We start from the raw sequence: 21505 nt of genomic DNA on the forward strand, positions 1-21505 counted from the left end.
TGCCAACACCGTAGAGTCTAATGACCGACAAGTAAAAGTGATAGATGCCGTAAACACTCTAATAACCATTGCTGCCATGTTAATTTTCTTGGTTTTCCTTTTTTAGAAGTTTAGATAGACAAACACGTGAATTTAATTACCAAAGTGGGAAGGATAATGTTGTTACGTCGTCGGGGTAAAGCTTGGACCGACTCACAAGGGTATAGAGTACCCATGAGATAATAGAGACATATCCATCCGCCACTAAAGAGGATAGATGAACAACTTGTTTTCCAAATCCGTCAGATCCAGCATCGCCAGATCCACCTTCCTCCTCACCACTACCCCGGACTCATCTACTTGTTCAATGCACCCCTCTCGGTCACCATCGCTCAATCCAGCAATCCAACTTCTTCTCTCCTTATTCCTTCTCGCAAGGATAAAATGGATTATTCCAAGGATAGCTGGTGTTCCCACCCAGCTAACGAAAATCATCGAGATCCACGCATCATAATACCTCGGCGCCGCGCTCGGAACCCAGATTTGCGGGGAAACCAAGTTTCCAACACTGTAGCCGAACATGAACATTGCATTCCGCGTTAGTCTCTTGGTATACCCGGCTGCTGAAGAAGTTGTCCACCCGAGCGCGATGATATATGTGATGCCGTATGTGTTTTCCGCGATGAGCATGCAGACCAACAGCGGCAGCTTCCGGCTCCAATCGATGAATATTATACCCACACCCCCTGCCAGTGCGAAAAGACACCAAACTAGGCTATGCAGAGCGAGGTATTTGGGAAAGCGCTTTAATGCAAAATGGGCGACGATGCAGAGCGCAACGCCAAAACCGCCACCGGCTGCGGAGACCAGGGTGGAACCTAGGTCTGACACCCCGAGAGAAGTAGTCAGGAGGTTTTGCTGGCCATAGTTGAGGTTGTTGGCATACATCAACGTGAATGCCTGTAGGGCAAATAGCCAAGACACGGGGTCTCGAAGGCATTCAATGAATTGGGACTTTTTGAATTGTTTCTGCTCGATAGAGCTCTGGTGGGACTCGTGTACACGGTGGATGACGTGAACCTTTTCTTCAAGAGAAAGGAACTGTGCTTCAGCGGGATTGTTGGGATAGCAGAACCAGGTCCATATTGACAGTAGGATGGTCAGTCCTCCATTGACGATCATGAAGAGTTTCCATGGCAGGACATTGCTGTGACTGAATAGTAACCCGTAGGAAATAAAACCGGCAGGAATTGGAGCACCAAGGCAGGTGATGAAAAAGATGGGCTGTAGAAATGACTGTTCCTCACGATTGAAAAACATGTTCAGAGTGATCTCTATCGCAGGGACAACAACTGCTTCCACTGCACCAAGAGCGAGACGAAGAACCACTAGCCCTCCGTATTTGGTGGCAACACAATGGAGGAATATGATGACCCCCCAGAGGAATAGCGTGCCACTTAAAAATCGCCCAAGTGGAAGCCGTTGCATAAGGTAATTACCAGGCCACTGTCCCACGAGGTAGCCTAAGAATATCAACAATGTCAATTCCAGTGTTTCAGAAATGACACATTGAACAGTACAGGGAAGGGATCATACCGACATAGAATAGAGTGTTGAGAGTATTGTACTGTGACTTTGAGATACCCGTCTCTTCGAACAGCCCAAGAATCGCAGCATAGCCAAGGGTTGATTTGTCGATCTGAAAAGGTCAGAGAAAGAGGGTTCCATTGCAATTAAGAGCAGTACTCACAAATAGAACGAGGTTGATGATCGATACTAGAACCACGATATGTAGGTACAACTTTCGTGTGAGTTTCCTCTCTGTTTCCGGTGTCAACGGTTCGAACTCGTTGCCGTGGTCTTCGATGATTCGTAAAGTCACGTCGGCATAGTTTTCTTTGATTGTTTTCGTGTCAGGATAAGTGGTGATGGGAGGCTGTTTTTCGTCACTCATGCTGTTCCGATATATGGGTTAGAGAGAGAGTACGACGATGAATCAATGAATCTTTCTGCTTGATTCCTGTTTCTACTTTCCAAAATTATGGGCATTGCAAAGTTATTTAAGTTGACATTTCTTAATCTTCATCGCTAAACACTTGGAACTGATTTTGGACCCCATAATGTACAATCGAAATAACGTCACTATTTAGAGAATCACATCTTTCATCCAACATTGAATTCCATTGGATGTAGCGTAACCCGATCCATAATATAATCCACAATAAATATATTTTAGCGCTGTCGCCATGGGGAGTTAATGAGGGTCAAGCTTTTCGAATCCTGCGAAACTTAATACTCGGCCCGCATTTCGGTCATTCTATTATGTCGGAGATAGCTCGGATGGATAGAGAAAACATGGGATCGGCAGAAGGCGCCTAGTATGAAAGCTCGGCATATATTCTCCACGAAAGGTGCTCCGGGTGTGTGGAGAGAATTTTGGAATCAACATCGAGTTGAAACACAAATGCACATAAGGAAAGGTTGAGGTTGACGGGGTCCGAAAACGGTTAGAACTTCACTAACTCAGACTGGGAATTGGTGTGATTCAATAGTACGTATAATATGTATGTTATTAACTTTAAGATCGGAGAAAGCCGGTCAGAATTTGACTATGGGTCTTCGACATTTGGTGTAAGTTTGATAAGATATTTACTATTTACTGTATTACAAAGTAGGGATAGTTATTCAACAATATATGTGTATAATGGGAATTAGGCGGCCGTGTAGACCGAACGCACACACTTCAATCTTACCCCTGGAGGCCGAGCTAACTGAAATCGTACATCGTACGATGCCCTCAAGATTTCTCAAAAATAAACCTTTATGGAGGCCAAAATAGCGAGGCATACGAAGACAAACTTGCATGTTTAAATCTCATTACTTGCCCATCTACTTGATGGTTAAATTATAAATTGACATCTTGCACAACACGGAGTCCTTTTCGCCGAACTACCCCCAAAGCTGATTGAATCCACGCAATTTCACGCCCATGACCAGGCCGATTCCGCAAACTATCAAGCACAATCCCAAGCGCGGGACTAACAGATAACGGCCCGGCTAGCAGCATGTCATCTTTCAAAAAGTATTCCACGGATTGGCAGACTTGATGTGCCACGGATAGATACCCTCCACAGCGATCAGTACCCTCAAATTCCAATACCGAACATTGATCGGACTCAGCTACGCGGCATGAGTTCTCGGGTGCGATACTTTCCAAGTGTTGGTACATATTGAAAAGCCCCGACCAAAGCATCGTCCGCGTTGCCCACAGGAGCACCAGGGTAGCAGCGACCTGGGCGTCTCGGAAACAGAAAACGACAGGGAATAAATCTGAAAACAGAGGTGTTTGCGACGGCACCCGCCAGTACAGGTTCTGTGATCGCATTTCATCATAGATAACATTCAACTGTTTATCAATTCGCCAGCATTCGCGAATCAACCGTTGGAGTAAATCCACCTGCTGGGATTTGGGGAGATGGGGCAATGATCGCACACGCTCTAGAATCATAGGGGCTTGGGCGAGGCAGTCGGTTACCTGATCGTGAGACGTTTTCGGTATCCCTGCCCAAGGTTGTTCCATCCAAGTGGATTCGAAGAAAATAGTTGGGGTATGGTGATTTAAAGAGAACAAGATCTAAAAAGGTGATCAATAAATAAACAAAGCTCCCAGATTTTAGGGGCTTGACCTACCCCCGGGAGTCGGACACCAAGGAATAACCGATGTCCCACGCCTGAAGAATGCATCTCATGACCGCGGGATTGAATCAAAGCGATGATACCACGACAGTGATTGAAATAGCCTTCGGATCCCAGATTGGGGCACCCAAGGGCCTCGTACAGACTGAGTGCCATGCACGCAGCCAGGGTTCCATCTTCCCGCATGAGGCTGGGGTCGTATAATGCTTTTTGGAGTTGTTGAAGGCCCTGGATATAGTAGTTCAAGCCTTGCTTGACTAGAGCTTGATCGTTAAGCATGTGTCCCATCGCCGAGGCAGCGACTGCTGCGCTTGACATTTCCAATGCTTGGATTTTGGTAGGTAACTCCGCAAGCAAGGGAATCCATGATTGGGATGTTGGGGGCCAATGGAATGGGAAACAGTTCAACAGGAAGGCTTGAATCAAGTTTTGGCACTCGATGCGTCTATGCATTATCGAATAGGCAAAGCTTGTCTCGGTGAAAGAATGAGTGGATTCATTACCCCGAATCACAGTGGCTGGACTGGAAATAGCGGACTCCAACTCCGTACTTTCGGTAACACTTTGTGGAGAAGCAGAGGCTCTGAGAAATGTATGTGTTTTCTTAGCGGCTGGTTGAACCAACACGAATACCGTGTCTTTCTGGTACCCGCCACATACTCGGTTTGAGCTTTTGCATTTGGCACAGAAGGGCCTCTGCTGGTCGCACTAACCAAGTCAGCGGGGCCATTATATATGGATCTAGCGTCACTCACTGCAATCTTCCTTTTCCGACAGGTGTTGCAGCCTCTTGACTTGCCAGCTACTCCAACCATCTCATAAGCTGGTCAAGCCCTATATGGTATTGCATTACCGACTTGGAGATTCCAATATATTGGACAAGTATCAAGACTCTAATAATGCTTAATTGTGGCTTTTTCTTGATTTTGAGTCAGAGTGTTGCTTGGATTAGTGGCGTTCGTTGAGGCTTTAGAGGGGATCGGCCTTGGTGGAGTCACTGTTGACCAATCAGATGTCGATTCCTCAATAGTTACTTACGCTAAACCCAAAGGAGTACTGAACTTGCGAGCCCTAGAGAGCATCTATGTGGACAAGAATTTCAGCACAGCCGGGTTGCTCTTAAGGAGACTCAACAAAATAGGTCTATAAAAGGGACAGGTCTTCCCATCCGAATTCCTCATCTTCATCTATTACTTCTTAACAAGCAGTTCAGACGAACTATCCCAAACTTCTTTTTCACAATCAACATGTTGGGCAGTCATTCAAAATTAAGTATAGCACAGATTGTGTTCTATATACCGGTGACGGTCACTGCACTTTATCTCGCATGTTATCGGCACAAGCGACCTCGCATGGCGTGGATTATCTTGACTTTCTTCTCCATCAGTAAGTATCTTAGTAATCTTACCAAGATCTTCTTTAGGGCTTGTATCTAACATCATTGGTTTTCAGTTCGTATCACTGCTGGAATCTTGGTCATTATCTCGGAGAAGTCTTCCAGTACTGGCGTGATGATAGCTTCCGTCATCTTTCTCAATGCTGGCGTGTTTCCCTTGATCGCAGCAACTTTAGGCTTCATTCGAATCATGTGAGTTGGCGTCATGCTAATATTTATTATGGAACAATCACCTAACACACATTGTAGAGTAGCTCTCGAACGAAACATGAGCCGACAAATCCGGCAATGTTTAGTTGTATCCCGAGTGCTTTTTATTGTCGGGATCGGCCTTACCGTTGCAGGTGGGGCTCTGGAAGGGAGCGACACCGACAGTGATGTACTGATTGGGTTTAAACTCGTCAAAACCGGATACATCATCGTGGTGGTCTTTGTAGGGTGTTTACTGGCCATGCAAGTGTATTTCTGGACACAACGCTCGTGTCTTTCGGTTACAAGCAGAACGGTTCGCAAACCTCGATACGTCTATTCGTTTTTTTTTTCAAGGGCTAACATTCTCTTTTCAGATTCTCAACGCCACAGCTCTGGCTACACCTTTTATAGTTGTTCGCATCGTGTACCTCTTTCTGTCCGTATTCCAGCCATCCGACTTGAGGTGGAGTGATCTGAGAGGTCCAATTGCCCCATTCCTGACTATGGGACTGTTGATGGAATATTCCGTTGTTTTGATCTATCTTATTACCGGTTTTATTATTCCCAGCTGGAGGAATATCGAGAAGCCAGAGATCCTCTTGGATGACGCAACAAGATGACGGCGAACATAGCTCTGAGCTATGGCAATCTGTGAATGTTTCCCCCCATGAAATAGAGCTCAATATCAATTATTATGTCGATCGTTATAAAATTTCTTGGGCTTGCTTCAAAAGTCAGAGTAGATGTCACGCAAAAGTTGTTTCAACGCGTATGTCAACTGGCTCTACAGTCACTCCTGTGACCCTCTCGATTATAGGTTCAATGTCAATGCTGGCTTGGTGCAATTGTAGAGGATCAATATCTGGTATGAATATATCTATTGTTTAGGGAATGCTGACAGCATGTTGTGCTTCTAACCCAACAAAGGTTGCAGAAACTCCAACCAGGCCGCGTTCTTGTATATTCAACTTCATTCCCTGGTATCCCCAAGTTCTCCACAACAGCCCTGGCGAGGATGATGGGACAACCGTTCAAGTCAATGTAGGTAGTCACAGGCCCTCTGCCAATTCTACCACTGGACCCGTAAATTGCTTCTTTCCTCCCAGGAGATAATAATAAACCCCTCCGACCAGCATCCATCCCATTGTCACCACGATACAATAATTCATATTTTCTGGTGTCACCGGCTCGACCGTCGGGAAAGTGCTGAAAACCATACCTATGATGAGCCAAAGGATGGCAGCGATATTCACGACGGGTCCCCATCGTGGGCCTAGGTTGAATGATCCCGAGCCAAGTCCACGGAAAATCGGTGCTGATTCCCGTCGGCCATATATCAACATGAACATAATCGGGGAAATATATGAGGCATACATTCCCAGAATTGCCATTGATAAAACTGCATTAAAGGCCGTTGAGCTGCCAAGGTAGATAAACCCAAGCAGCATTTGGAGAAAGCCAACCACAAGGACCATATATACCGGGACTTTCAATGTCGGACTCACTTTTGCGAACAATTGCGACGCTGGTAAACCACCGTCCCGTGCAAATGCCCAGGCTGTACGGCTAGTAGATGTCACACATGCAGCATTGGCAGCCATCGCGATCAAGGTGATGCATAGGGCTAACACGGAAGCACCTGCCGGGGAGCCAGTGACGTTGAAAAATAACTGCATGAAGGGAAACCCCGTCTTGGACTCAAGCAGGGATTGTAGATCCCCCGAGGAGAACAGTAGAACAATCGCGTATACCAGGCCAATCACTCCGTTGATCATGACGCTGCCTATCATGGCTAATGGTACATTACGGGACGGCTTTGGCATTTCTTCGCTTAAATGGCACGCTGCATCATATCTAAGATCAATAGTTAGCTTCCGACCTGCTGCAAGCGTATAGGAAAATCGTACCCGAGGAAAGGATATATTGTGGTCAGCAGTCCTACTAACCAGGAAACCCCATCGTTGTCCCATCCACTAGTGTTGGAGAATTCGGTGAAGACGTAGCTTGCAGAGTGCTTCTCGGACATTGCTCCCAAAACGCTGACTATCACCAGAAAGCCAACGACGTGCAAGACACCTGTTCGCCTTTTAGGGTATGGTTCGACTTTGATTTAGGAGTTGAGAGATCTCTTACCAGCTATTGTATTTGTATGGGGCAACACTTTGGAACCCCAGATATTGACGGCAGTTGAGTAGGCTAAGATGAACCAATAGAAAAGCATCCCCTGCCATCTAGTCGGGGTATATGAGTTGGGATTGTTCAAGGTGATGAGGGCCTGCAGCTGCAAACCCGCTGCGAAGGCTGCAGAGGCGGAAAACACCAACTGTCCACCAATGGAAATCCAACCGGTAAACCAAGATGCGGTGGCCTGGTACGATACTGGTGTGAGACAATGGACCCAGTGGTATTGTCCTTTAGTTTTTGTTAGCAATGGGCCGAGGGTAGGTACATAGGAGACTTGATCGTACCGCCAGCGGTAGGGTAGATAGAGGCAATTTCGCTCAACGAAAGAACAACGAACATTGTACCAATTAAGGTGATGATGCTGTATTGGCGACATAATCAGCCTTCCGATATCAGAGCATCGTTGAGGAGAACTCACTAGTTGTAAAACAAACATGGCGCTCCGCCATTGGTAAGAGCCGTAGCGACAACCGAGGATAAAGCCTCCCAGGTGGCCATCAAAGAGATCTGGAGACAGACGATTGACCAGAGGGAGAAGTCGCGACGGAGCTCTTGGACATGGCCAAGCGCAACAAGTTGGTCTTCATCGCTGATCGGTTTCTCTGTAGGCATTTTAGTTTCATGTTTCATGGAATCCATACTCCACACTCCTCAGGGTGTGGTATAAGTTCAGGTAAAACAGGGCGTCCTCCCGAGGTCTATATGTAAATTGACACGATAAAGTCAATGCTCGTACACGGCCATGATCCGCACCTATCAACCACATATTTACGGGGAAAAACCTGTATGGCTTATCTTCTCAGGCAGACAGTTTATTCCCCTCACTTCTCAGATATCTTTTCGTAATCCTCGTCTATCATCTATCGTCACGGAATCATTTCCGTATCCCCACACTTGCGTGGAAACCTCATTCCGAAGTTTCCGAGGTTCCGAGCATGTACGTGATATAAGTTCGGCCGAGGCTGTCCCTGGCAAAATAACAACCAAAGCTGTAACTTTGTTCATTGCTGTCATGACGCAATCTCACCCACTGAGTATCCTCTCCATTGAGGAGACCAATTTGGCCCGTGATGTGGTCAAAGCTGCTCATCCAAACGTCGTGATCGACTTTCGGGAGATCTTCCTACAAGAACCACCCAAAGCTCAACTCCAGGAATTTCTAGCGTTAGAACATGCCGGTCGCTTGAGCCCGACCACCCCACGACCCCCACGTCTGGCTCTGTGCCAATACGATGTGATCGGAGCAGACCGAATCCCTCAGTTTCACGAATCGGTGATCGATGTGGTTTCACAATCGCGAGTGAACCACACGGTTGTGGGAAAGGAACATCATGCCAGTTTGACTTTGTATGGCTTAGAGCTTGAATATCCGAAAACTTCTCTAACAATTTAACTAGGAGCGAATTCGATGTTCTCGTTGATCAATGTATGAAATCACCACTATTCCAACAAGCATTGTCCGAATTCGACCTTCCGGAAGGCTTTGAGGTCGTGATTGAGCCATGGCCGTATGGTGGCTTGGATCACACCGATGAAAATCGTCGGTTTTTCCAGGGACTTTGTTTCGCCCAGGACAAACGTTCTGGGAATGAAGACTCCAACTTCTATTCTTTCCCCTTGCCTATCATCCCGGTTATGGATGCCCACACCCAAGAGATCATCCGGGTAGACCGACCCGCCACGGGCGGGAAAGGTGATGGCCTACTTGAACAGACCTTTAAGCGGGATATCATTGGTCATTGCAAGCCCTCTGAATACGTACCAGAACTGTTACCCGAGGGTACCCGTCAGGACCTCAAACCACTGAATGTGGTCCAACCTGAGGGTCCTTCCTTCCGAGTCACCAACGAGTCTCTAGTTGAATGGCAGAAGTGGCGGTTCCGCGTTGCTTTCAACCCGCGAGAGGGTGCAACCATCCACGATGTCTCGTATGATGGCCGCAGTGTGATGCACCGACTAGCAGTCAGCGAAATGGTAAATTCCTAAACCCTAAATATATGCCCACAAACTAATTCCTTTCAGACTGTCCCTTACGCTGATCCTCGTCCCCCTTACCACCGGAAACAGGCCTTTGACTTTGGCGACGGTGGCGGCGGAAATATGGCTAACAACCTCTCGCTCGGCTGTGACTGTCTCGGGGTCATTAAATACTTTGATGCCATTATCACCCAGCCAGACGGTACGGCCCAAACCCTTCCAAATGCAATTTGCCTCCATGAGCAGGACAATGGAATTGCTTGGAAACACTCAAACTGGCGCACCGGGCGCGCTGTCGTCACACGGAACCGGGAGCTTGTTGTCCAGTTTATCATCACACTGGCCAACTATGAATACATTTTCGCATATAAATTCGATCAGTCAGCTGGGATTACGGTTGAGGCCCGCGCAACAGGTATCTTGAACGTGGTCAACATAGATGCTGGGAAGGTCAGTGAGTACGGAAATGTGGTTAGCGGCGGTGTTCTCGCTCAGAACCATCAGCACATTTTCAATATACGAATTGACCCAGCCATCGATGGTCCTAACAACTCCGTGGTTGTGGAGGAATCCCACCCAGTCCCAATGAATGCGGCAACCAACCCCAACGGCAACTTCTATGAAATCACCAAGCAGACCGTCGAGCGTGCATCTTGGATCGATGCCGCTCCGCAGCTCAATCGGACCATCAAGATGATCAATCCTCATATAAAGAATCCCATCAATGGAAACCCTGTGGGATATAAATTCATTCCACTGGCCACTCAGACTCTATTGGCCGACCCTGCATCGGTACAAGCGCGCCGAGCTCAATTTGCTCAGCACCACGTTTGGGTCACAAAGTATCGCGACGGGGAGCTCTATGCTGGAGGTCGTTATACTTTGCAGAGCCAAAATGAAGTTGAAGGTGTCTCAGATGCTGTTCTCCGGGGTGACTCTGTGGTTGACACCGACGTGGTGGTGTGGAACTCTTTCGGCATTACCCACAATCCTCGTGTAGAAGATTGGCCCGTGATGTATGTCGCAATTTTCCCTTTTCTCTTCTTCTGGTATACTGACTATAATAGGCCCGTTGAAATTTTCCAGCTCATGATCCGGCCCGCGGACTTTTTTGGAGCTAACCCGTCGCTCGATGTCCCTTCGAACAAGAATGTGTCGTCACGACTAGCTGACTCGGAATGCTGCCGGAAGTCACACATCTGATGGTAATGAAGATAAACCAAGAATAAGCATTGTATCATAGGAATTTCATATCAGCAAATATTATACGTAGGGCATTTTGCACATTTTAAATTGTTGAAAATCCAAGTTAATTCACCATAATTAACGGTGCCTTTGGATTTGTCATGGACTTTAACTATTCAACGCTAAACCCTAATTGATTCCACGCATATGTTGTTACTTCTTCTACAACGTGTCACTCTTGCATGCCAAGAATTCAGGACTCCTACGGAATTGAGACTAGCGGCATTAATGCAGTTTGACGTCTCTATCAACTATTCCACCACACAAGTTCGAGGATCCTGAAACCATGACTCGAGATTGCAATTCGGACTGGCTCCCAGGCATCGTCGCCACCAATCCATGTACGAACCATGAGAACATGGAAGAATACAGCGCTTAGGAATGACACCGCTCATTGCCTACAAGTCTTTCTGACTCTCATCACAAAAAGCAATTGTCATGGAAAGATATAGATGATTCTACAGGGGGAAAGGAAAGACATAAATATGGCTTCATTTCCATGTATGAAGAGATTAGACATTCTTACGATTTACTTTTGACACCTGTGAAAGATTCCAAAAATCCGTTATTACATGCTGTTTAGTATACTTTGTAGTGTATTATACAACATAAATTAGCCACAACACTAAAGAGCGGACATGTATAAAATATCCGAGAATACTTCAAGTCACAAATGTATAGATATGTTTTTGATCTGCTGTACACGATTCCACCTAGGAAAAAAAAAAGAAAAGAAAAAGGAGCAGCGCATTCTATTAGATCAGTCATTACCGACGGTAATTTCCTTCCTATCATAAACATTTCAATCAATCAATGCCCGTAGCCCCCCCCCCCCCGTATTACCCCGTATACCCCACGGCGGAACGTGGCACATCTCGGATTATCTTTCCGCGTTCCGAGATTTCTTCCTTTCCACCTCTCCCCGTTGCTATGACACCTTCCATCAATGTTACATCGTACAATGATTTCCGAATCTCCGAGGTCTTCACGAGAGGATGATTCGTTACAGCGGAGAAAAAGGGCTAAATACACCCAAGTTGCTTGGTGCGTCTCTAGTACTTAGTACTCTTACAGCTTGGTACTGACCACCACAGCAATGAATGTAAACGACGCAAACTAAAATGCAGTGGTGGTTTGGTCTGTGTGAGATGTTCTCATGATCAGGTTCCTTGTGTATACGCCACCAATCGCCCTTCTGTATCGACCCAAGAGACTGATCCTAAGGATGAAAGGTGGCGTTCCGAAGTCTTTTAGCGTTGCCATTGTGTACCCACTGATTTTCTTTTAGAGCAAATACTCGATTCCAAGCAGTGGACAGGCAATTGGAAGCTCTGCGGCGGGAAATACAGACCCTTTCCGGGCGTATTCATGAGCTCGAATCCCCCCGTCCTTCGGCCCCACCCACCACAGGGAGCCTACACCGTATCCTGGGCGCCCCCAAGTCTCCGACGTATGTTGGGCCAACGAGTGCGGAGTTTGGCCTCACTCAAGCTCAAAGATCCTTATCCCACCAAGCTGGCGACTGTCCCGCAATTGACGACTGCGCTGAAGACCTTGACCTATCAACTGCTCCTAGTCCTGCGCCGTCGGAACGGGGTGAAAATGCTCCACTTAGGCATCCTCTGAGGAGCCTGGGTGCAGATGAAACCCTGCGGTTAGTCCAAGTGTATGAGGACACGGTTGGGGTGATGTACCCTTGTGTCGACTTAGACGGAGTGCGAGCATATGTCCTTGAGTTCTATCGGTCTCATGATTCTTCATCTTCATTGACGCAGACAGCCTCGGATCAGGATTGGTTCTCGGCGCGCGATGTCGAGGTGCTGAAGATTCTGTTGGCGACCGCTCTACTAGTCGAATCGCATGGTCGCAGTGAACGCGCCGCCCAACTGGCTGACAGTGTTGAGGATCGATTCGCCAGCCGAATGAAAATTGCCGAGGTCGACATGAAAGAAATTCTCATTCTTACTCTGTTGGTGTGTACCTCCCCCTGGTCTATTGCGAAAAAAAAAAAAAAAAAAAAAACTAACGATGATAGTCGATTTTCCACTCTTACCGTGATGATGAAGTCATCGCCGGGCGTTTAATTAGCATGGCGGTTCGAGGGAGTACTGAGCTAGGTCTCCATCGTCAAGAGACATGGCAAAAGACAGGAGGTGTTTTCCCGGGCGAATTGGAATGGACATGGGCAAGTCGATTGTTCTGGTGCATTTATGTGTTAGATCGCAAGTGTGCCTTTGGCACAGGTTTGCCCTTTTCCATTCAAGACTCTGATATTGATACCAACTTGCCCGAGCCGGGACACTCTACCCCGTACCTGACTTGCCTGATCTCCCATGCACGGCTAAGCACAAAGATATGGGGCCTGGTTGTTGGATGGCCCAACCGATCACAAGCGGCCACCTCAGATGGTTGCGCTTATTTAGACGCTCAGGTTCAGGAATGGATCCATTCCATTCCGCCTGAATTACGTTTTGATCCATCTTGGCGTTCCCCCGCTGGATCAGAACACACTGATCGAGCTATAATGCTTCAGGTTTTTCTTGCTCTACAGGCAAACCAGCTTCGAATTCTGGTGTATCGACAAAACCTGCTCAGTTATGAGCGCATAGCGGACAACGTGACCGGTGCCTCGACCGCCGTGGAAACGGCCAAGAGCACCGTTCATATGCTGGACTATTTCAGCCGGGTTTCAAGTATATATTTTCAGCGACCGGAGCCATTCAACTATTTTCTCCTATCTGCCCTTGCTGCCCTCTTCTTGGCCGTCTTACATGCCCCGGCGCGTTTCAGCCATGTTTGCCGACCCGAATTTTATACGGCCGTGGACATGGTCCGCCGCTCGGCCACGCGTGCGCGTACTTCTCGGAGATTGCAAAAGATTCTTCACGGTTTAAAACGGATTCGATTGAATCTCAAGGATAGCGAAACTGGCCAATCATTTCATGCCGAGAAAGAGACGCTTGATTCGCTTTCATCCCGCGGAATTTGGGATACAACGCCGGTATCAATAGAGTCTGCTGCACGTTGTGCTCCCCTCCACCAATCTCATCCCCCATCCAACACTTTCTGGCCAATGTCGCCTGGTACAGTTGCTGGACCCGAACCTAACGTGTGTGAAGATTTGAGCAGCTTTTTTGAGATTGCAGGTGGATTCTATTTTGACTCACAATCCGGTTCGGACCTTCCCGCCGGAGCAGATGTGGGGTTAACCCCTCAAGGTGATACACGGTCACCCAATGCGCTAGATGCATTTCATGCCGAAGATGAAGCCCTGACGCGAGTTATGGCTGGTTTACTGTGAACATTTTGTTATGCATAATAAACCATCAGCCCAAAGACTGCTCGGTTAAAAATTGTCCCCTCGAAATTCGGTATTTCCACCTTTATCCGGACTAAAAAGAAAAGCCTCTTGTTTCGACGTGATATTAGGCTTGGTGGCGCTTATGGCTGGTAATTCCCACCAGTCGGTGCTCTAATTCTTCTAACTCAATTTCCCGAGGGATTTTCTCCGTTTCAGCCTTTTAGCTCTGTGTTGTATCAGACCATCGGGTATCCGCATAGAAGATGCCCGATGGAGTAAAAGTACGCATTTCCACCAATAATTCCTGCATCTCCTGGCCAAATAATGTGTATAAATAAACCCAGGAGTCTACTGGCCAAGATCAATCTCTTCGTTCAACATTCCCCCGATGCATTTTGGTAATATCGTTAAACCGTTGCTGTTCTCAACCCTCGTGCACGGATATGCAAACCCTGGCAGTTGTTCAGGGGCCTGCAACGTGCATGACCCGTCATTAATACAGAGATCATCGGACAAACGTTATTTCCGATTTTCTACTGGCAACAAGATTTCGTATGCGAGCGCCTCATCTATCAACGGCCCGTGGACTAGCATTGGGTCCATGTTGCCTAGTGGGTCTTCTATTGATCTCGCCGGAAATACAGACTTGTGGGTAAGCATGATGTTAGTGCAAGGCTTGTCGTAATGAACATACTGACATCCATGTTAGGCCCCCGATGCGCAGGTTGTGAATGATGTTTACCACGTTTATTACTCTGTATCGACGTTTGGTGTACAGGATTCAGCTCTTGGATTAGCCACATCTGCAACCATGGAGTTGGACTCCTGGACTGACCATGGAGCAACTGGTATTGCCTCGTCATCTGGCAAGGCGTACAATGCCATTGACGGCAATCTGCTCAACGATAGTGGTACTTACTACATGACTTTCGGCTCCTTTTGGCAAGATATCTTCCAGGCTCCAATGAATTCAGCTGCCACTAAAGTCGCATCTTCGTCCTACAATCTGGCGTTCGACCCTTCTGGAACACATGCCGTGGAGGGGCCTTATCTGTATAAGTATGGAAGCTATTACTATCTCTTTTACTCTGCCGGCATCTGTTGTGGCTACGACACATCTCGCCCTGCCAGCGGCGCAGAGTACAAAATCAAGGTCTGCCGATCGACCTCGCCTACTAGCGGATTTGTATGTTACCCACTGTTCTTTCTTGCTTTTGGACACTTCGCCCTAACTCTTCATCAAAGGTTGATGCTACGGGGACTGCCTGTACAAACGGGGGTGGCACAGTCGTTCTAGAGAGTCATGGCACAGTCTACGGTCCTGGTGGACAGTGAGTTCTCGAATTCCCCCAAAGAATTGAATATTGGCCTAATGTTTCTCTAGGGGCGTATTTACGGATCCTATCCTCGGTCCAGTGCTTTACTACCACTACGTTGACACCACTATAGGCTATGCCGATGGGCAGAAACTGTTTGGGTGGAATAAGATTGATTTCTCAAGCGGATGGCCAGTGGTTTAAATTGAGGTCAGTTGACGTCTAGTCGGTACCTTCTTTAGGCCGGGTACTGTTTGTCGGGGGGAAATGGCTTCTCCTCTTTCTCTTTGCTCTTTCTCCCGGGGCTCCATATTAGCTTGCAATACCAGGGATTGATTCCTTTTTGATTCCTTTCTGGCAAATTGCCTTTGCTTGGTTCAGGTGGTATATCCACGTTAAGCGAATGCCATTCCATCGCTAGGCCATAGCAAAAGATCCCCCATGTGAATATCTTATAATTCAATTGCATCCTAAACCTGGATTTTGGAGTTTAAAGAACTATGTAGGCACATAGTTATATAGTATGAAGATAGTATGAAGATAACCCCACTCATCTCGGCGACTTCCGCACTCGGCCGAATAGTGAGGCGTTGATCTACAAAATGCGTCCGGTTCTCTTCTCATCAACTCCTATTCTTGACATTTTATGAAATTTAATTTCATTGCCTATGGCAAAGTCATCTAAACTACCCGCCAAGGGTCCGGTGAAGTACAATGTAGGATGGAGACGCATCGTGCGGAATTTTAGTCCATCGTATGGTCTTCCCTCTCCACAGTCTACCGGTTTGTGCTAATAGAAACATGCAGATGGTTTGCTGTGACAATGGGTACTGGTATTGTTTCGGTGTTGATGACATTGATCCCTTTCGATGCTCCGGCGCTCCATTACTTGTCGATTGTGTTTTTTCTACTCAATACGGTGTTATTCACTCTAGCTGCCATTACTTCTATTCTCCGATACGCCTTATATCCTGAAATATGGAATGTGATGATTCAAGATCCAACCAATTCGCTCTTCTTGGCCACAATCCCGATGGGATTTGCTACACTCATTGAGATGTGGGTGTTCATTTGTGTGCCAATCTGGGGCGAATGGGCCAAAAAGGTTGCGTGGGCGTTATGGATGATAGATGTGGTAGCTGCGGCTTCTGTGACTCTGTCTCTGTCGTTTATTTTGTAGGTCTACAATCTTACACAAGCGAATGGCGAATGTCTAGGATACTAACATCGTGATCAGGATATCTCAGCGCTATATTACCTCCCTAGATCGGATCACTGCGGTTCAATTATTACCCATCGCAGCAACCATTGTGGCAGCAGGTACTGGCGCAGAGGTTGCTATTATCTTACCAGACAAACAACATGCGCTGGGAACACTCCTCGTCTCGTTTATTCTCTGGGGGATGGGCACTCCGTTGGCTATTGCGGTATTGGTGATCTATTATCAGCGACTAGCAGTGCATAAGCTTCCACCGAGGGAACTGATTGTGAGCTGCTTTCTACCCCTGGGGCCTCTTGGCTTTGGTGGTTTCGGGTATGTGTTTTACCCACTTCCCCAGGGGACCTGAGACTCTGGCTAATCCGCTACCAGCATCCTTTACATTGGGAAGGTAGCACGGGTATTGTTGCAGGATTCCCAATTCCTGGACCCTATCGCGGGCCAGATGGCATATGTCTTGGGTGTCTTCATGTCCCTAATAATGTGGAGCTTCGGCCTGATTTGGCTCGTATTTGCTCTAGCTACAGTTCTATACAGCTCTCCATTTCCTTTCAATATGGGCTGGTGGGGATTTACGTTCCCACTTGGGGTGTATGCCGCAAACACTATTGAATTGGGTGTTGAAATGGACATCATCTTCTTCAAAGTTCTCGGCACGGTATGTCTATTTTCCGTTCTCCAACTGAATGACTACTAACTTTACATACCAAGACCTTAAGTGGCTTTGTTTTGCTATTGTGGATGTTGGTTGCATCACGAACTGCACACGGAGCATGGCGCGGAACCCTGTTTTATGCTCCATGCTTACAAAATCTGGCATTGAAGGAAGAGGGGACTGAGCGAGATGCAGATCGGCATCGGGCGTAAGAAAGAAAAAAGCTCTTCGGAGAGAAACAATACACCAATACTATGCGTGTGCCCAGGTGTGATGCATCGCGCCGGATAACCCCGCTGACAGCGTCTTCTATCACGGCCAAGCCACAAAACACAGTACAGTTTGGGCAATTTTTGCCGAGCTCGATATTTCTTATGTGATTGGTTCCGGGGCAATTATCACCTGGGTATGATAACTATGTATTTATTCACGCTAAGCACTGCCTATCAGACGAGTAGTCACATGTTCAGCCCGTCAGCTTCGTGTTCGCTTTCATCCCATTCCGTCTCCTTTTGAACTTACAATCTTTTGTGAAACTGAATGCCCTTTTATTGACTCTTTACCTCCTTCACGGTAGCGCCTAAATCAGAATGGTAAGCTTTGGGCTCTATCTATGACAAGACAAGACTCTAAACAAAGCCCAGGAATACGAGTTTCCCTTCTTGCAGGAGGTATTCTCTCCTTTTGAATCACACAAGGTCGAGTATGAACACTAAGTCCTAAGCCTAAATCATTTCTAAGAAGCTGTTTAGTCTTGTCTTCGTTCATGGCCTGAATCCAAGCGGTCGAAATGATCATCCTTTCCAGACATGGACACACAGCAATGGCAAGTTTTGGCCGACAGACTTCCTGGCCGAGGATATTCCGTATGCACGCGTCTTTGTCTATGGATACAATTCAAATATCACCCATCCACAGACCATGTCAACGGCAAGCATCAAGGACCACGCGAATACCCTGTTGAATTTATTGGATATGGAACGCGGCCCCCAGATGGTAAATCATACCCAGAAACGTTGATTTAGTGATGGATTAACATGTCACAGGGCTCTGTTCCGCCGAAAGTGATATTTATCGGACATAGTTTAGGAGGATTAGTGATTAAGCAGGTCAGATTTCCCATACCCCTTTTTCTTTAGGGCTTTATTTACTGGTACAGGCACTTCTCAATGCTAAAGAAGATCCCAAATATACTTCTATTCGTTCGGCAACTTCTGGTCTCGTCTTCTTCGGGACACCTCATCGTGGCGCGAAGGCTGTGGAACTGGGGAAAATTGCAGCCCGCGTTGCCCGCTTTGTCTCGAAAGGCCATGCCAGCAATGACCTTCTAGACTCCCTGGAACACAATTCACTTTTTACTCGGCAAATGACCGATCGGTTTCGACACCAACTAGAGGATTATCGTGTTGTTAGCTTTATCGAAGGGAAGGAGGTGCAGATAGGGGGAGTTGGACCAGCATCTATCAGCCATGTAAGCGGACCCTTTATTAGCTCGGACTTAGGCTGACATTAAAAAGCTTGTGGTTGATGAAGAGTCTGCGGTTCTTGGATTGTCTGGTTTACGGGAAACTCAACTCAAGCTCGACGCAGATCACTCACAGATGTGCAAGGTGGGCGCTCGGGGTCCCATGTACCGTTTGATAAAAGGGAATATCAAACAATTGGTCGATCAGGCGCTTTTGTCGGAGCAAGGCTTCATTCCACAAATGCCTCCAAGTACTGCATCATCTCCACCGCCCGTGCCCCCACGCATTCATTCTAATAGCAGCACGCCATACCAGGTGCAGGGTCGCTCATATCCGGTGCAAAGGGTGACAGGAGTGATTTTCAATGCTCTGGATAACGACCCACGATCTCTTCGCTCCGCAGAGCTGAAGAATCGGGCTCGATGGGACGAAGCTCGAACTGTCGAATATGAGATTTTCCAGGAGCATTTGCGCAGCCTTGGTCCGGATCATTTTAGTACACTATCAGTGGCATATAACCTAGCTGAAGTGGAACTGGAGACCAACTACTTGGACAAGGCAAACGAATGGTGTCAATGGGCGTCTGAAAACACCCAACGCGTCTTTGGGAAAAAGCATCCCCTGACAATGAAAACGGAAAGTTTGACCGCAGAGGTCCTGTGTCAACAGGGCAAGTATCAAGAGGCCGAGTCGGTTTGCGCCAACGTGTTAGCCCGTCAGCAAATGACTATCGGCGAAGACCATTTGGATACCTGTGACACTCGGCGTCGACTAGGAATTACCTACAATGCGCTGGGTCGCCGGCAAAATGCCGTGACGACTGCAGAAAAGCTAACAGACACCCTGAAGCGTCTGCTTGGAGAAACCCACGTTCGTGTCTTCGGCTCTGTGTTGGACGCTTTGGAATACATTATTAGTACCCAATCTGGGGACGCAAATTCCCTAATTGTTATGCGTTTCCAACCCGATGTCCAACGAGCGGTGGACATGTTGTTACAGGTCTACCAAGAGCTTCGGACTTCATTGGGCCATGCACACCCGTCTACTATTCGCGCTCTCTGTCTCCATGGCCGAGGACAGAGCCTTATGCAGCAGAGTACGGAGGCCTCGGAGACGCTGCGACGGGCTTTGGCCAGTGCCGAAGAAGCGTTAGGACCCGATCATCCGCTAACGATGGACATCGTGGGCAACATTGGCGTCATGTACGCTCTGCAAAACGGCTATGCTCAAGGTGTACTCACCAACAGTCGTGCTGCGGAAGCCTTCCCCTGGTTGATACGATATCTGAACTGGGTTGAACATCGCAAGGGCAAAGACAACCTCGAAACTCAAAGCACATTGGAGTTGCTGGGCAATTTACACTTCAACGCTAAGGAGTACGAACATGCCCAGCAGTACTATGAGCGCATTGTGGCGAGTTCGGCCAGTGACTCTAAAGCGACCGAGCGCATCAACAGCCATCTTCAACTGTGTAGGGCGAATACCATGTACACCCGTCGGGGCCTAGGGTCGGGAATAGGAGGGTTTTTGTCAAACATGCAGCGATATTGACGTGCTTTTCTACGATATTCCATGTCCAATGGGATATTAATTATTTATTGTCATATATTTAGGTACATGAGTGGAAGGGTAGTATTTTCTGTCAGGTCATGTGTCTAGTGTGAGAACTTGTTGGGGAGGTCCTTTCTGTATATGCAATTAGCGACATCGTTCCATTTCATTTCAAGACCGAAATTCATACCCTGCCTTCTCCAACTGCTCACGGCCAGCATCGGTGACCTTCTTCGTAGGATCACCCTTGCCACCACCGATCTTATCCTCCGCGGCGTGGATACCTGGTGTTGTTAACTTGGGAGTCCGATGCGCGAGATTATAAACACTGAATCTTACCCTTGTCAATGTATTCTTGGCCCTTGTTTCCTCCAAGCTTGTGGGCGAGATTGGAAAGTTTGTCCATTGTGGAAGGCTGGTTATAGTGATATATAAATGTAGAGGTTGTTATAAGAGAGGTAGATGTAAACCCGGATGAACTACCCTTTTATAGAGACTCATCGACCTCGGGAGACTTTCCAATCGAAAATCCATTACAATGTACTCCACATTTTGTATGATGCTTCGGGCTTCCTGGGATGATGATTCGCCTTAGCATATAATGCTATCGTCATTACCGCACTCGCATCATCTTAAATGTGGGTTTGTCCCGGCAGAACTCTTCTCGAAGGCATTCTCATTGGCATACTGGTCCAAGATAGGCTCATATCTGAGATCATATTGATGTTCCCGATCTGCTAGGGTGGGTCTAGTCTATAACGGTGAGATATTGTATATCGTGACGTCAGCGAGTATAAGATTATCGTTGCCTCAGTCATTAATTGACACCTTCAGAATGAGGCACCACGGCACAAAGGCACGAAGGCAGCAATATACCATCAATCTCTTGCACTCACACGGCGGTTCTCTGTATGAACATTCTTGTTCAACATTGTACAGCATTCTTCATCGTACTTTTTGTATGTTTGTGACATGAAGGATAAGCTTACACCCAAATGCTGCACAAATGGCATTACAATCTATCAGCCATGAGTCTCATGACTAGGTCTTTTATCAAAAGCATCATGACGGCCAACCCGTATGGATGTACATGGGCACCTTCTATCCCTTTACACAATCTGTGAATTTCTACTCTTTTTTACTCTCTTTCTATGTAGGTCTACGAATAATTATATGGATGCCACTTCATATATCGATATTCACTGGTTTCTCTCTTCCTATTTTATACTGATGAGACTACTACCGGGGAGAAAGCAAAGGAAGAATTCTTGATATTCAAGCTGTGGTAAAGGAGGGTGCCTATACACTTAGATCTTTACCAGGCGAAT

General features: G+C 47.2%; 10 protein-coding genes across 10 annotated transcripts; 6 read left to right on the forward strand and 4 right to left on the reverse strand.

The window, feature by feature from the left end:
- Window positions 1-243: 243 nt before the first annotated feature.
- On the reverse strand, window positions 244-1933 carry N7455_009348 (uncharacterized protein; the record flags this gene model as incomplete). The annotated part of the gene is made up of 3 exons (XM_040955904.2): window positions 244-1502; window positions 1576-1678; window positions 1730-1933. The coding sequence occupies 3 exons, from the start codon at window positions 1931-1933 to the stop codon at window positions 244-246; spliced, it is 1566 nt and encodes a 521-aa protein (XP_040813767.1).
- A 951-nt stretch (window positions 1934-2884) lies between these two features.
- N7455_009349 (uncharacterized protein) lies at window positions 2885-3993 on the reverse strand (the record flags this gene model as incomplete). Its single annotated transcript, XM_040955845.2, has 2 exons — window positions 2885-3613; window positions 3670-3993. The coding sequence occupies 2 exons, from the start codon at window positions 3991-3993 to the stop codon at window positions 2885-2887; spliced, it is 1053 nt and encodes a 350-aa protein (XP_040813807.2).
- An 885-nt stretch (window positions 3994-4878) lies between these two features.
- Window positions 4879-5883, forward strand: N7455_009350 (uncharacterized protein; the record flags this gene model as incomplete). Its single annotated transcript, XM_040955888.2, has 4 exons — window positions 4879-5061; window positions 5128-5263; window positions 5321-5576; window positions 5638-5883. The coding sequence occupies exons 1-4, from the start codon at window positions 4923-4925 to the stop codon at window positions 5881-5883; spliced, it is 777 nt and encodes a 258-aa protein (XP_040813796.2). The 5' UTR covers window positions 4879-4922.
- A 429-nt stretch (window positions 5884-6312) lies between these two features.
- Window positions 6313-8059, reverse strand: N7455_009351 (uncharacterized protein; the record flags this gene model as incomplete). Its single annotated transcript, XM_040955757.2, has 5 exons — window positions 6313-7117; window positions 7171-7339; window positions 7397-7675; window positions 7732-7808; window positions 7866-8059. The coding sequence occupies 5 exons, from the start codon at window positions 8057-8059 to the stop codon at window positions 6313-6315; spliced, it is 1524 nt and encodes a 507-aa protein (XP_040813666.2).
- Window positions 8060-8459: 400 nt separating this feature from the next.
- N7455_009352 (putative copper amine oxidase) lies at window positions 8460-10627 on the forward strand (the record flags this gene model as incomplete). The annotated part of the gene is made up of 4 exons (XM_040955853.2): window positions 8460-8794; window positions 8845-9421; window positions 9470-10440; window positions 10492-10627. 4 exons carry the CDS (start codon window positions 8460-8462, stop codon window positions 10625-10627), a joined length of 2019 nt encoding a protein of 672 aa, XP_040813770.2.
- Window positions 10628-11630: 1003 nt separating this feature from the next.
- Window positions 11631-13970, forward strand: N7455_009353 (transcription factor domain-containing protein; the record flags this gene model as incomplete). The annotated part of the gene is made up of 4 exons (XM_040955756.2): window positions 11631-11713; window positions 11764-11901; window positions 11958-12642; window positions 12705-13970. The coding sequence occupies 4 exons, from the start codon at window positions 11631-11633 to the stop codon at window positions 13968-13970; spliced, it is 2172 nt and encodes a 723-aa protein (XP_040813735.1).
- A 388-nt stretch (window positions 13971-14358) lies between these two features.
- abnA (putative extracellular endo-1,5-alpha-L-arabinase) lies at window positions 14359-15490 on the forward strand (the record flags this gene model as incomplete). Its single annotated transcript, XM_040955746.2, has 4 exons — window positions 14359-14622; window positions 14680-15156; window positions 15216-15301; window positions 15355-15490. 4 exons carry the CDS (start codon window positions 14359-14361, stop codon window positions 15488-15490), a joined length of 963 nt encoding a protein of 320 aa, XP_040813718.2.
- A 464-nt stretch (window positions 15491-15954) lies between these two features.
- Window positions 15955-17372, forward strand: N7455_009355 (TDT family transporter; the record flags this gene model as incomplete). The annotated part of the gene is made up of 5 exons (XM_065606184.1): window positions 15955-16040; window positions 16094-16462; window positions 16524-16820; window positions 16878-17163; window positions 17217-17372. The coding sequence occupies 5 exons, from the start codon at window positions 15955-15957 to the stop codon at window positions 17370-17372; spliced, it is 1194 nt and encodes a 397-aa protein (XP_065460147.1).
- A 378-nt stretch (window positions 17373-17750) lies between these two features.
- On the forward strand, window positions 17751-20177 carry N7455_009356 (LipA and NB-ARC domain protein; the record flags this gene model as incomplete). The annotated part of the gene is made up of 6 exons (XM_065606185.1): window positions 17751-17753; window positions 17805-17863; window positions 17913-18156; window positions 18207-18269; window positions 18320-18631; window positions 18678-20177. 6 exons carry the CDS (start codon window positions 17751-17753, stop codon window positions 20175-20177), a joined length of 2181 nt encoding a protein of 726 aa, XP_065460148.1.
- A 104-nt stretch (window positions 20178-20281) lies between these two features.
- On the reverse strand, window positions 20282-20583 carry N7455_009357 (uncharacterized protein; the record flags this gene model as incomplete). The annotated part of the gene is made up of 3 exons (XM_040955934.2): window positions 20282-20312; window positions 20368-20461; window positions 20517-20583. 3 exons carry the CDS (start codon window positions 20581-20583, stop codon window positions 20282-20284), a joined length of 192 nt encoding a protein of 63 aa, XP_040813773.1.
- Between the last annotated feature and the right edge of the window lie 922 nt (window positions 20584-21505).

This window comes from Penicillium solitum, assembly GCF_028829755.1.
Source record: "Penicillium solitum strain IBT 25940 chromosome Unknown utg000008l_segment0_segment0, whole genome shotgun sequence".
In the NCBI taxonomy this organism is placed as follows: Eukaryota; Fungi; Ascomycota; class Eurotiomycetes; order Eurotiales; family Aspergillaceae; genus Penicillium; species Penicillium solitum.